The 14196-nt window shown below is 39.6% G+C and overlaps 1 protein-coding gene across 1 annotated transcript; it reads right to left on the bottom strand.

The window, feature by feature from the left end:
• Nucleotides 1-3729: 3729 nt before the first annotated feature.
• On the bottom strand, nt 3730-14196 carry MAL2 (mal, T cell differentiation protein 2). The gene is made up of 4 exons (XM_041470796.1): nt 14033-14196; nt 11930-12100; nt 7838-7996; nt 3730-5492 (listed from the first exon to the last, which is right to left on the bottom strand). Exons 1-4 carry the CDS (start codon nt 14165-14167, stop codon nt 5412-5414), a joined length of 546 nt encoding a protein of 181 aa, XP_041326730.1. The 5' UTR covers nt 14168-14196; the 3' UTR covers nt 3730-5411.

The following is a 14196-nucleotide window of genomic DNA, read 5'->3' as shown; positions in this document are numbered from 1 at the left end:
CTATTTTATATGCAAATAAAACACTTTTTGCCTCATTTGTTTGTTTGGTAAAGTTTATTGAACCAAAACCACTTGTAACAAAGTGATGTTAGAAGCCAATCATTGCTGGTCACTGCAAGCAGAATTGCTCAAGGAGGCAATCAGATCACTGGGAAATCCCAGCACCTCTGCACAGGGCAACACAGCTGTGGGAGGTCCCAGCTCTGCAGCAGGAGGAGTGCAGAACCTTTAAGATCTCTTCCAAAGCCAAACTATTCTACTATGCTTTTCAAGCTATGCAGAGCTTTTCTCAGGTGTTTTCTCTGCTGTTTCTTGTGTCACAGCACTGGTGCAGTGACAGAAACCACACCTTGCTGAGACGACCAGGAAATGGTGTTTGTATGAGATTAAAATCTGCAGTAATTCTTTTAAGATTACTAATAATGTTGCAACCATAATCAAACCCTGTATGGATCCATAGGGTTCAGTTCTTGCTTGACAGCCTCTCTGAAGGCAAGCACAGTAACTCTGGACATAAGTGTATGAATATACTGTCCACAATCTCCAGAATCTTTACCAACATTTGCAATTATCCCATGGCAAGAAAGATGTTAAAACCACACCTAGACATAACCTAGTTTGATCACTGTGTTCCCTTGAAAGGTAACGTGACAGGTTAGTTGCCAAAACTTAGCTCAGGTTACTGAACTGAAAGGTGCTGTGTCCTGGCAGGCTCAAGGCAGGTAGTGTTTTGCTAGGCACCAAGAATTTAAGGCTCAAACATGTCATATAGCAGGAAGCATCAGAAACCTACAGATTCCTGAGGACCTTTATCCTCTCTTAAGATGCAGAGGGTAGATCAACTCCTCACTCTATGAACTCCATGTGTACTTACAATTGGATAACCAAAATTTATTAGAACACCTGGAAACTATGATGCTTGATCTAGGAATGCTGATTTGGCATTTTAAACCTCCCTTTGACTCATAATCCTCCACAAACAGTCATTGTTCCTTTTATCCCCATGTAACTAACTGCCAGAGTAACACCACGACAGAGACAGGAGTGAGGTCAGGTCACACACAACCCACACTACAGCGCTTCCTTCCAGCCTGCAGTGGGCAGCAGTAGAGGCTGCTGGGCAAGGCACCAAGAAACTCTCACTTGAGAAAGCAGGTTTCCTTTTCCTGCTCCACAGGTCTCCTGAGAGAGGCCTCTGGCAAGCAAGTTGTTCTTCAGTGTCTCTGCACCCCGGTTTCCACCTGTGAAATGGGAACAGCACTTCTCTTCTTTACAGGAGGATAAATACAGTAAATTCTGAGCTGGTCAGGTTATAAGGATGTTGAGATAAACACCAAAATTGAGCAAAAGAAAGTGGGAGAAAAGAGAACAATCATGCTGAATTCAGCTTTGTAAAAAAAAATAAATTCTTTCAATTTCTGTTTACTAATTTTAGTACATAAGATTTGCTTTTTCTCCTGTTTTTTTTTTTTTTTCTTTCTTTCTTTCTTTCTGGTTTTCTTTGTCTCAACAAAAACTACTGTGTCATGACACATTGTACAAATACAGCTCAGAAAGGAAGACAACATGCTCTCACTTTCAAGTTTTTCTTTTTGTAAGACTGGAAAGAGCAATGTTCTATTTGCATCTCAGTCTGAGAACTAATGGTTCACTGTTATCTTTGGACAAAAACCTGGGAAGCCTTTCTGTGCAACTTGGGCAGCCTGGCAGAGGAGCATGAAATGCATCAGGACACTTTTGTTCAAAGACCAGTTTCACAGTGTGTAGATAAAAATGGAACAAACAAGTTTTTACAGTTTTAAGCTCTCTTATTTTTTGAAATTCAGATGGTGAAATTATAAATGTCAAAATTCTTTAAACTTAAAAGGCAAATCCAAATCTACAACAATTAGAGGAAGTGCAACAAGAGTCAGCATTGTCATCTGGTTTTGGAAGTGAGAGACAACACAGGTCTAGTGATTATCCAGCGGTTTTTCTTTTATTTTTATGAAGGGCACAGGTTTGTGTAGTCACTAGTTCTGCCACTATCTTTTAAAAGCTGTGCTTTACAGCTGTGTTTTAAGGAAACACTTCACAGTAGCACAACTTGACTCACATCAGGAGTTATAACCAATATACGCAGCCAGAGAAATCATGAGAATCTGAACAGACTGATCCCGTGCAGATCAATAATCCTGCAGGACCTGTGGCACTTTGGATTATTTCCAGACATTTAGCAAGGCAGAAGCAGAGTCAGGACTTCGGTGTAGTATGTGCTGTGCATATTTTCTGCCAAAATTCTAACAAAATATTAGCTTTCTAACATGTGCACTTTCACTTCTCTTTAGAAAGAGAGTAACTGCAATAACTGTTGCTTATCTCTGCACCCTTTGAAGGAAAATCTCCTTTGAGGCTCCTTCTCCTTATTTACCAGCAGCTACCACAGTGCTATCCAAAACACCATGAAATATTTTCTAAGAATAGGGACCTGTATGGTACCCTAGATAGTGCTGCACTGCAGCTTCACATCAAAAAGAGATGTCTGATGAAAACACTATTAGGCAGCTGTGGTCTTGTTCCTTTCACCTTAAATGAATTGAGATAAATTATCTCCCTATGTCTCTCCCACTCATGCCTTCCATTCTTTGGTGCGGTCTAAGCTTGTGTCCTTGAAGGTCATAGGCTTGGAGGAATTTTCTTACAAGGAAGAAAGATTTTTTAGAACCAGCTTGCACATTTTCCCTGGAATACCTATCACAAGGATTACATATTACACCCGTATCAGTATTTGCAGTATTTGCACACATCCAGCACACACATACCATTTCTGTCACACCTACTTTTTTAGTTCCCAGTGTAAAGCAATAAAAAATTAACTACTGATTTTTTTTTTTTTTTTGAAAGAACATAACTGCATATTCCGGTTTGACTGTCCACAGATCTTCCTCAAAGTGCAGCAAAACTCCATCCTTACTAACACAAAAATTCTATTCTTCAGTCCATTTTAGCTGTGAAAGTTGTTCTTCATTACTGTAGTTTTGACCTTTATCTCTTCTCTGTCCTTTGTTTGTCTTTGATACTTAAGAGGGAAAGTTCAGTCTTTCCTCACTATGCAAACAGTTTCCATGCTACGCTAACCGCACTCTGCTATCTGGACTTCCATGAGTAGATTAAGAGACTTGAATAGCACTCACCAATCAAGGGTTTTACACCTCAGGTTTGAACTTGGAGGTTAGATACAAATTCCAACTAAGCTTGGATAGCTCTTTAATTGACTCCATGTGAAGGATTCGTACTCTGCAGGTTTAAATATGCAAAACATTAAGATCTGCCCTCTATGATCTCAGCTGGCTGCAGAGACTGCAGCTGTGGCCTGCACAGTCTGTGGTGTGCAGGGCACAAAGAGGGTGCAAGACACAGGAGAAACCAAACTGAAGGTCAGCATCTGTTTGAAACGTTGTAACGTTGAAATGTTGACTTTTACTCTTCTCACCAATATCCACACAGTGTCACATGGCAAAGTAGCTGTGACACTAATTAAGCATATGTGAAAGTAGCCCCAGTGCAACTGTGCCTTCTCATGAAATCTTAGCCTCAATTTTGCACGTCTAGCATCAGAGTACCAAGGTAGTCTTTTTGATACTTTCCAAAGACAATATTAATAACCAGACTACTGCCATAAATATATTAAGTAACTTTAATGCTGCTTAGCATAAGTCTTTGTTATATATTTTCATCCATATACTCCAGCGTAAATGTATTTTGTACAACATGAAGTATTTTTAAAAGTATAGGACTCCAGATAAAATGTTCACAAAAGTTTTCAATGCAATGAGAGAACTAGGGGAAAAAATCAGGCAGAGTACAAAATCTTAGGAAACAGATAAATGACAACATCCCATTGTAGTAATTCAGGATGACCAAGTGGTTCCATAGTCAGAAGGTGCCACTCACTGCTGTGCCACCCACAAGAACATGCCCTGGATCAGCAGGGCACTGCTGAGGGTGGCTGCCCCTCAGAGATCCTTGTAGCTGACAAGTTTGATAAAGTAACCTCCATGGCAGACACCCCTGTTGGCTCAAGGAGAGTGAGTAGGCCTGGGAATGAAGGAAATCCCGTCTTCCCTTACGCAACCACTGCTGGTCTCTGCAGAATAATCAGGTGCACTGGCAAGATGTAGTGAACAAGTTGTTTTACAAATGACAGGGAGCCTTTATTGTCCCAGCTTATCTTTTTTGGCACTATTCACAAAAGCAAAAATTATTTACTAGCAAAATAACAAAAAGCTTCACCATGTACAAAACAACATGAGTGTCAGGGAGCAGAGCACAATGCTATAGTTTAGTTTTGCTAAATCAATTTTCTGTACATAATAATGCATGTCATCATACACCAGGATATTCAAGAGAGGCTCAATTAAACGTCAATCGTGTGAAAAGCAAACTCCATAGTGGGCGGACCGCTTTGCATCCCACTGCTTTCAGCAAGATGTTGCATAGGCATCTGTCCAAATAAGAACACCTTTACAACACTGCAGCTTTAGAATGCAACAAATAACACACTGCAAGAATTGAGGTCAGACATTATTCACTATTTGGTAACATTCCATTCAAATGATACTGACTCACATAATACCTAACAAATGCAGCACTTGAAGTAGCAAGAACAAAGCTGTACTGCAACAAAGTTAAACAGAGCAAAAATTCCTGTTAAACAAAAAAATACCATGTATATACACACACAACACAAATGCACTGTTTTGTTTTGTAGTATAAATAGATCTGATTAAGCTAAATTCCTAAAACTAATAAACAACTGATTGAAAGTCCCAGTTTTCACCTAGTATGGAACACAGTAAGCTTTAAGGCTCAGGTGACCCTAACCAGACATAGCTATAAGACAGTATAAAAAGATTTCACTGGATGGTTTTTTAAAACATTGTCTCTGTACATCAAAGTTAATAACATATATATACTAAGATGGAATTTCAAAGTCAGCTTGAGCTCTGATCATGCAAAGGGCAGCACACAGAACACCCATGGCTCTACCTGTGTGGAGTGCACCGTAACGAAGCGCTTAATCCCAAGGCTTTACAAGGGGCAGCTTTTTAGCTGCCTGTGCAGTCAACATCTTGGCTTGGTTTCCATTTTCTTCCTCTTCTGGTGTAGCACTGGAGTTCTGTTTGCTAATGACACATCTCTTTATCCCTAAACTTCTAAAAACTTACAATGAGTACACAGTAAAAGTAATTATTAGAAAGGGAAGAGATGGAAACTTTTTTTTCTGTTGAAGAAATCCTGATTAGGGGTTATTTGCATTTAAAGCAGATTTTAAGCAGAAAAAAAAAGTCTTTTTAAAATTAAATTACAGTAAAACAGACAAGTAGCACTTAATTTGATCTGAAGTGGAACACGTGGGCATTAACCTCTCTTCAGCTGTTATTTAGCCTCCATCTCCTTAATGCCAGGGCTGTGCTGCAACCATAACAAATAGCTGTTGCAAAGGCAAAAATCTAGAGGAGGAGCAGAGGAAAAAAAAAAAAAAAAGAAGAAAAAAGTGAATCACACATTGTTCTACAATACTTTTCTATTCTAAATGAATACAGGAACACAAGTGATTCAAAAGGTACCTCCCCCAATCAAAATGCTTAATAAGGTAGGATAGGTTTGGGATCCTCTGAAGTCTTCTCAGGAACTTCTTTGTAATAACCCCATTTTGCTACTACCTCATGTTACTGCTTTTCACTTGCTTGCTTCAGCAGACATTTAGAAATAGAACATGAAATAGAATTTCTGCATAAGTTATGGTGAAAGTAAATATGTGTATGTACACTGTGTATTTCAGTTCTCTTATCTAGACTGGTCAAACATCAATCTCAGATGTTTCCAACTGAATGCCTTTACCCCAGCAAACATCAAAGCAGAAATCTCTCTAAACAGCAGAACTCTTTTACTTGAAGAAACACAGAAACAACTCCCATCTGGCCTCCTTGACCAGATACCCAGCCATTAGAACAACTTCCCAGGCAATGCCAGGGAAGTTGCTCCTGCTCAAGAACTGAACTGGACAGATTTGAACTGAAGGTCATGCCACAATGAAAGCGAATATGTAATGTACACTCGGCAGAAGATATGAGAAACTGAATTTCTGAAAAAAACCATTTCTCATATTGTCATATTGATAACAATGAATTCTGTATCTTTTAATATACCAATTCAATCATCCTTTACATACAAGTGTTAATTTGACTAATTAAAGTTTTAAATAAATGCTACACCATAGAACCATCACCTGTTAAAATGAACATATGTGTTTCTAATCACAGTATATAAATGTCATCTTAAAAGTCAGAATGTTAGCAATCTTTTTTCTTTTTGTCATGTGGCTGACAAGACTGTTTCAGTGAAATATTTTAAAGATTCAAAATCTTTTTCTGTATGTTTTGACTTCCTAAATATACACTTCTACAAAAAATACAAAGACTAAATTTATCTCATTCACTGTTTACCAGCTATTCTTAATTAAGATACTGAGGCAAGTTACAAAAGAATCTCCTCCTCCTCTATCTTGACAGGGATTTGATTGGCCTGAAGAACTGAATTCTCCCTTTCAAAAATTAGCATGGAAGGAGGGAATGGTTTCTTGGAGTGCCCAGTATTGTTGTCAGACAAAATGACTGCAGTGACCATTCATTCAGTGGGATATGAGCACACTAAAGTAGGACTGAAGAGGTACACTTAAGGGTAGAATTTAAGATACTTGCTTAGTATAAAGAGGTTCCCTTAGCTCAGGCACAGCTGGAACACCACCTTTGCCCTTGTGCCACATGGCCACCAGGGACCAGATGTGCTTGAGTGTGTTCCAGGCAGGTGGATGATGTGAGGAACTCTGGCCTTAGGACACTGACACACCCACTTCACCTCTTCAGGGCCTGCCTTGCCAAAGCTAAAAGCTTCTCCTTTCTATTCTGCTCTTGCACACAGAGTGTGAACCTTACACCTTCGGTTCATCTCTTTTTATCTTAAGATGAACTGAAAGTGCTTACTGTGCTAAAGTTATGGTGCACAGAGTTTTAAGGACAACAGATAAGCACAGAGCATTTAGAAGCTTAATAAATATATACAGTTCCCTGGTATGAAAGTCTCTAGATAAAAAATTAAGAGAGTGGTTTCAATTCTACAAGTTAAGCCTGACATACCACTTCTCATCCCTGAAGAGTCCAGCCAGGATAAAAACTAAACCTGATATATTTTCTGGTTCAGCTATGGACACTCACATCACCAAACACATTGATTCAGTGATGATGCTACTACAGTGAGAAAAATGCATTCTGGGCTTAGGCTATCAAGAAAAGTACTCCAATAATTGTAGTAAGAGAGAGCAGGGCCCTGATGTATTAAGCACATATCTGAGCTTCACAAAATTTTATCTCTATGGCATGCTCAGGACTATCTAAATGGTATAAAAAAAAGCAATTTTGAGCACAGGTGTAAATTTTATACCTTATCCTCTGATAAAGACTCAGTTGTTCTTTTTCTTCTAATAACCAAAACTGTTTTTACAAAACACCTTGTATAAAAATTATAAGCTGTAGTGATCATATATTTAAAACACTACAGTGAAGAGTATGAACTCTACACTATACTGAAGAGTAAGTAGGTATCCATAAGCATTAGCTTATACCAATATTTTTGCATGTTTCTGGTTAGACACTACTTGCTGCTGTCAAAGGCAATTCTTTCTCTCACAGCTCCTCTTTCTATTACAGGTTGCTGTTAAATTCCCAAGCTGAATGGCTGGCTACAAGTGCTTGCTACAGACTTCTGTTCCCCTGATACAAATAAACAAAACACATACCGAGGCTGCTATGCTTATGTTATATTCACGACCACTTAGAATCGTCTCTTGTGTGGTGGAGTTGAATTTGCGGGGAAAGTAATGCAGAGATGTAGTTGCTGCTTGCAGTAGAAATGCTCCAAAATAAAAGACAAAAGTAGCCCCATGGAAAATAAAATCCTAAAAAGCAAATAACAGAATCAGTCTGGGCTCCAAAACATATCTAGTTCTTCTCATCTCAGTACAAATGAAATCCAACACTGAAACATGAAAAAAGAACTGATAACACTAAGCTGAGATAAGCAGTGTTAAATCCATCTGACAGCTTAACCTGCACATGTTTTCACAGCTTCTTGCAATTATAAGCAACTCACTAACATTGTTAGTGATAAAGGGCAGCTCTCCCTCTCCCCAAATCTTATATTCTTTCAAATTACGAGGCACATGCTCATCTTTATATACACATGCTGACATTTTAGACCACCTTAAAGTTAGTGGAGTTTACAGAAATCTCCCTTCAGACAGATAAAAAAGAAGACATATGCAGGACAACTTGATCACCATTCAAGCAGTACAATACAAACTTGCAGTCCCATAAGTCCCTTCTCAGCTATAACCAAAGCTTCAAAAATCTTCCCTCCATGCTTAAATTTTGCTTCTCTAAATGCCCAGAAACAACTCAGCTTTGACACAACTGAAATGTCCCATGTCCCAAAACAATGACATTAAAGAATTGAGGTATTTCCACAACTCTCTCTGACTTGGCTCTACCCAAGAGTCAGCAACCTGACAGTTCTTCATGATATTGTGGAATAAAACATCCAAGACTTGCACAGACAGGTTTAAGGATTTACTTCAAATATGCTTCTCTCCTGGCCCTCTCCAGGCAATTCCATCCTCTATGATGAATGCTAACTGAATGTAAGGTTTAAACTCTAACTTTCATTTCTGGGTTCCATTACTGACACACATAAAAAAAGTCTGGTGCCTTTGCAGGCCCTAGTTCAGAGCCAGTGTTCCAGCAGCAAGATCTAAGGCATATTCCAGTACAGTTTAAAACGTCTAAAGTATTCTTCCAACCTCTCCCTCAGTTACTCAGTCTGAAAAGCTGACATTTGCACTGCACTCAATTTTTGATCCATACAACATATACTTTGTGCATATACCTGTGAAGGTCTGCAAAAACCACAGAGACAATTTTTTAAATATATGCATGTATGTGTATGCTTTAAGATACCTATGATATGCAGTCTAACTCCAGTACTAATGAGTTCTTTATGAACTTTAACTTCACGTGAGTGCAGTGGACTATCAGTATGCCCAGAGTGAGAGCCCAGGATACTTTGTGTGTGTCCAGCAGACAGCACTCACCTGCACTAGAAATCGCTGCTTGCTGCCTGCCTGAGAGCAGTGAGAATGTGCTGCACTACCCTGTCCAGAGAAATGCATTTTCTTCATAGAGGTGAGATTTTCTTTTAATTGAAACAATCTTCTTTTTAAACTCATTACTTGTTCCATCTTTTACTGCAGCTAAAGCTACCTAAATCACACCCTAGTCAGTTTTGATAAGTTATGATATAAGCTGCTACTACAGTTCCCCATTCCACTTAGATCAGGACTGACTGCATATAGGAGAGATATTTTTCAGGAGAGACTTTCATTTCCTTCATTCTCCTGCCTAACACTCCAATTTCCTTCTCCTGGCAGCAATTATAGTGAAGCTGTGTAGCACCAGTAAGGTTTCACATTTACATGGTTAGGGTTTCTGTGACCAAAATCCCCAAGACCTTATGAGGGACCTTTTTTTGGGTTTTAGTAATTCTTATCATAGTGCCTAACTCTCCCTTGCTCCCACACTTGTATAATCACTGAAACCTCATACAAAGTGTATGCGAAAGACTATCAGAGCAGCATGATAATTTAGCTCATGTCTAATTTTGTAAATGAGTGTGTTGTGAGTCAGGCTGTAAAGGGCAGTACTTGTCATACCATCTGGCTTAATACACTGATGTACTGAGCAATGGAGCTCCTTAAGGCCCATCTTTTCCAGTGTGTATCATCTATATATTTTAAATATCTCTATTAGTATGAGCAGATATATTTACAGTGTAAGGTATTACTAAATCCAGGACTGCATTTATAGTAACAAAAATAGTTTTAGTGCTTCCAGCAATTAATTACCTATTTGCAACAGAAAGTAAAAAAAACCCTACTCGTCACAAACAAACTAAAGAGCTTAGTGTCAACAAGTTACAAAACATTTGGGTACCTGAAAATAGTGGTAAAGTGTCTTCTCTTATTTTTGTTGACAGGTGGAAGGGGCTGGGTTTCAGCTACAAGTTAGAGATAAAATTATTCCCTCTGCATTTAAGAGGTTAACTGAGTCCTGTCAGTTTTTTTTTTTAAGTTACAGATGCTGTTTTCATACAAGTCATGTATCCATTTCCTGATATAGAAATTTTTCCAGGAATTTGTTATATACAAGGGACAAAATTAACTTTACAGCAAACTGCCAGCATCAAGTAGCCAACACACACAATTGTTATAAGATGAAATTTGTATAGCATTTTCAATCTAAGGCTTTGTCCTTACCCAGCAACTCTTAAATAGATGCATGATTGTAAACTGGCAAACAGTTTCAATGAAACCCAGGACACTATTAATTTACTTTAGTTATGCTCAAGGGCTTTGTTGCATCATAATTTGTGAAGATGTTGCAGCATAAATCCATGTAAAGGTCTCTGTGATTGTAACTGATTATTAGCCTAATTACTGCCTGCATTGTGCTGGAAAGCTGATGCTATATGTATGTTTATTCACTATCAAAGTGCCAAAGTTTGCTTTTCAATAGAATCCAGTCTGTTAGCACTGATGGGCTTTGATTTATCAGAGCTCCAAACTCATAAGCTTTATGATTTGCTTTAAAGAACTTTTGTTTTAAGGGCCTATCCATAAATTACCTGAGCTGATAAATATCCATAGCTATTGATACTGAAGCATGCAATTCCAGCTATGATCAAGGAAAGTGTCAGTAGGAAAACTAAGCTGCCCAGGAGCCAAGTGAAGGTGATCAGCAGTTATAGGCAGACACACTTCAGTGGTTTAGAAGTTGCAGTCCTTTTGGAAGAAATTTTTTTGAAAATTAAAAATTCTGATCACAGTTATGCTGCCTCTTACTCTTCACTTCCAGTAATGTAAGAGAGTGTGATATAATCTCATGCTTAACTACTTGAGTACTAAAAACTCAAAGTAAAAAACAGTTAATGACAACAAAGGAGCATGTAAATTACCAGTCAATAACCTGAGGTATCCATGTGGTTGTCAAAAACTAATACAAAAAACTTCCCTTTTTTAAGAGGAAGCTATAGTCTTTGAGAACTACTGGCACAAACCATAACAAGCAATTACAGCAAGATTCAGGCTTTGCCTTCAAAATTAAAATCTCAGCAAAGAAGACTTATATCTGTAGTTGCAACAAGCTCCCTCTAAGATGAAGACATTAAGTCTCCTAATAAGTTGTTAAGAGATCTCACAGTGCAGGTTAGGATGTCTTTTACCACCTAAGGTCTAACAGCCACTCACTATTGCTGCCCTAGCTTTGAGGAATTGACTCAAAAGTTACCAGCAGACATTCTTAGGAACTGGAGGGGACCTTCTGGGTGCTGAAGTCCAGCCTGTGCTATCTCAGACAACCACATCACACAGTATGTTCACAAATGCAACCTTTCCTTTATAATATTTACTACCACTTCTCTAATAGTCAGAAAGTATTTTCTGATTTCCAATGCACAATAATTCCTGGCCATTTAAACCAATTTCTTGTCACACCTTGGTAAGTTATTCCTCTTCCTGCTGCTTATACATTTTATGTGCTCAGAGAGCACAAGTGTACTCTTCAAACAGCTTTAAAAGCTCCTTCAGCCTCCAACATAAAACAGTTTCCTCTGCCACCTCTGTAACCCTATTCTTTCTTTTTCTGGTTTTGAATTCCTGTTCAAAAAACTCTGTGCTAAAGCAGAAAGCCAGGTGTTAAGACTCAGGATCAATACTTTGCATTAAATAATTTTCAGTTTATAAAACAAAGGGAATCCTTAAATAAAGAAAAAATCTTACCGCCTGGTTCCAGTTGACAGCAATTCTATTTGCATAACCAAAGAGGAACACAGAGAGGAAGACAATGGAGAGGAACCACGCTGTCACTGCCACAAACATTACCCATCCCTGCAGCAGTGGCAGTGGAATTTGGGTAGAGGCGACCAAAATCCAGACTATTGTTCCAAACACCTGCAAGGAAAGGAATAGAGAGAATGAACTGGACAAGTTTTACTTTCTGCCTAAGAACTGATATCACACATTACATATCATCAGATGACTCTTAGGAACCAAGAGGAAACACTTCAAAAGTACTCAGAGAACCCAAGTTCTCCTCTCAGAAATGATAAGCAGTAAGTGGTGAAAAGACAAAGCCACTCTGAAATTCCTAAAAACTCTTAAAATAGTCTTGAAAATGGGATTTAGAAACCCACGTGACTTGTGTGCTGCTGCTGAAAATTCTACCCTTACTGTAATTTTGAGCAAAATATACGAAATGTGAAAACACGGTTCACACACACACACCTCTCTCTATATACACAAAGTAGCACGAAAAGGATGTACTTCTACTACTTTGGATTCAATCTCATACTGTTTTGCTTTGCAGTCCTAATCAGATGAGATACAGAAAGGAGATAAAAAGACACACGTTTTTTCAATGTATTTGTAATACCAAGCTGAAAGAGGACACAAAGCATTAAAGCAAAAGAAAAAAACTACAATACAGAATAAGGTGAGTTGTAAACTATGCTGTAAAGACTAGAAAAATATAGAGCTTTTCAGAATCATCATAACTTGGAGAATAATTCAGTAATGCCAATTTTCATTTCAGCAGACTCCTCATGGCAAATGACTGGTAGGGATGCTGTGCCAGGGATGGCCTGATGGAGAATTTACGTACTCTAAGGCTTCCCTGGTTTAACCAGCTCTTGGCCTAAGGAACACTACTATTTCTTCCTGCAAATCCTGCCTCTTAATAAAAAAGGATAAATAGATGACAGAGGTTACATTTTCAGATTCAGAGAGCTTTCTTTTTTATCACAGTTGGATAAGAGATACCTTTCAAAAGATGCCTGCTATAAAATTAGTTGGTTCCTCTCTGGCGTTACACTGCAGCAGCACATAAGTAAAGATGCATTGTTAGTCTCAGTTCAAAGCTCCCATGGGTTTATGTATTACTGTTCAAGCTGTTCTCTAGGGTTCCTTTTTTAGCTGTGAAGAACCAAACTTTCTCTAGTTTCACAAGACTGCAGGTGCAAGTCTGTTACTTGGTGACCAGAGAGTGATGGGCAGTGAGGAAGCAAAAGGGATAGCAGAAAGTGTCTGTTAAACAAAAAACAGAGACACATGAAATGTTTTCAGTATTTTGAATGTACAAACTTGCAGGGCTCCTTAAAAATAAATATAGAACTGTACTGTAGAGACTGCTAATCTCAGCATTCACTGTTGTTCTATTTCCCTCACACTACACCTGTCCACTACAGCTTGGCTGTCAGATGTACAATTGGTTGGCCAACCAAATTAACCTTTTGTCCCTACTGCCTCTGGGCCTGATTTAGTGCCCGGACTTGTGTTTCGAGTTTTGACTTGTTCCTTGCTCAGGTATAATTTTACAGCTTGTGAGGAATCTAGCTCACAGGCTGGGACCCAAGCAGTATTCTGCTCTGATCATAAGAAAAAAAATTAAATTAATGAAGTCAGATGAGTTCTACCAAGCTTTTTTGGTTTTTATCTCCCACTAACCAGTGGCACAACAGAGGCAGAGTCACATCCAACCTCAGCTCAAAGGTCCTCAGCTCTGTGTACACCAGCGAGGTCTAACACACACATGACATTGAACACACTTGTAGGAGTTCGCAGAGGACGCGTAACACGCGCGCAGACAAAATCTGGTGTAAGTCTCCGTGGTGCCTTTTTGGGCAGGGGGGAGAGCGTGGCTCCAAGCCCTGGACAGCCCAAAGAGCCCCGCGAAACCCATCTGTGTGCGGGCCGCGGCCCCGGCCGGAGGCGCGGGGCGCTGAGCCCCGGCCCAGCCGCGGCCCCCACACCTGCCCCGCTCACAAAATGGCAGGTGAGCAGCCGGACAGGCCCGCGGCCGCTCCCACCCCGGCCCCTCGCACTCACGATCTCCAGGAAGATGACGGCTCCCGAGAAGGTGCGCAGGATCTCCAGGCCGGAGGGCAGCGTGACCCGCGGAGGCGGGAAGTAGGGAGCGGGGTTGGGAGGCGGCGGCATGGACGAGGCTCCCCTGGGCAACATGTTGCTGCGGCGGCGGCTGCTGTGCCGAG

The sequence above is a fragment of the Pyrgilauda ruficollis genome, unplaced genomic scaffold, assembly GCF_017590135.1.
Source record: "Pyrgilauda ruficollis isolate IOZ18807 unplaced genomic scaffold, ASM1759013v1 scaffold25, whole genome shotgun sequence".
Taxonomy (NCBI): domain Eukaryota; kingdom Metazoa; phylum Chordata; class Aves; order Passeriformes; family Passeridae; genus Pyrgilauda; species Pyrgilauda ruficollis.
The sequence above is the reverse complement of the archived record's forward strand: the minus strand, read 5'-3'. Positions and strand labels throughout refer to the sequence as shown.

Coding starts and splice junctions, on each gene's coding strand:
- MAL2 (XM_041470796.1), bottom strand. CDS start 14,167: ATGTTGCCCAGGGGAGCCTCGTCCATGCCGCCGCCTCCCAACCCCGCT. Junction 12,101..14,032: donor CCGTCATCTTCCTGGAGATC/GTGAGTGCGAGG, acceptor CTTTCCTTGCAG/GTGTTTGGAACAATAGTCTG. Junction 5,493..7,837: donor ACATAAGCATAGCAGCCTCG/GTATGTGTTTTG, acceptor CTCCTCCTCTAG/ATTTTTGCCTTTGCAACAGC.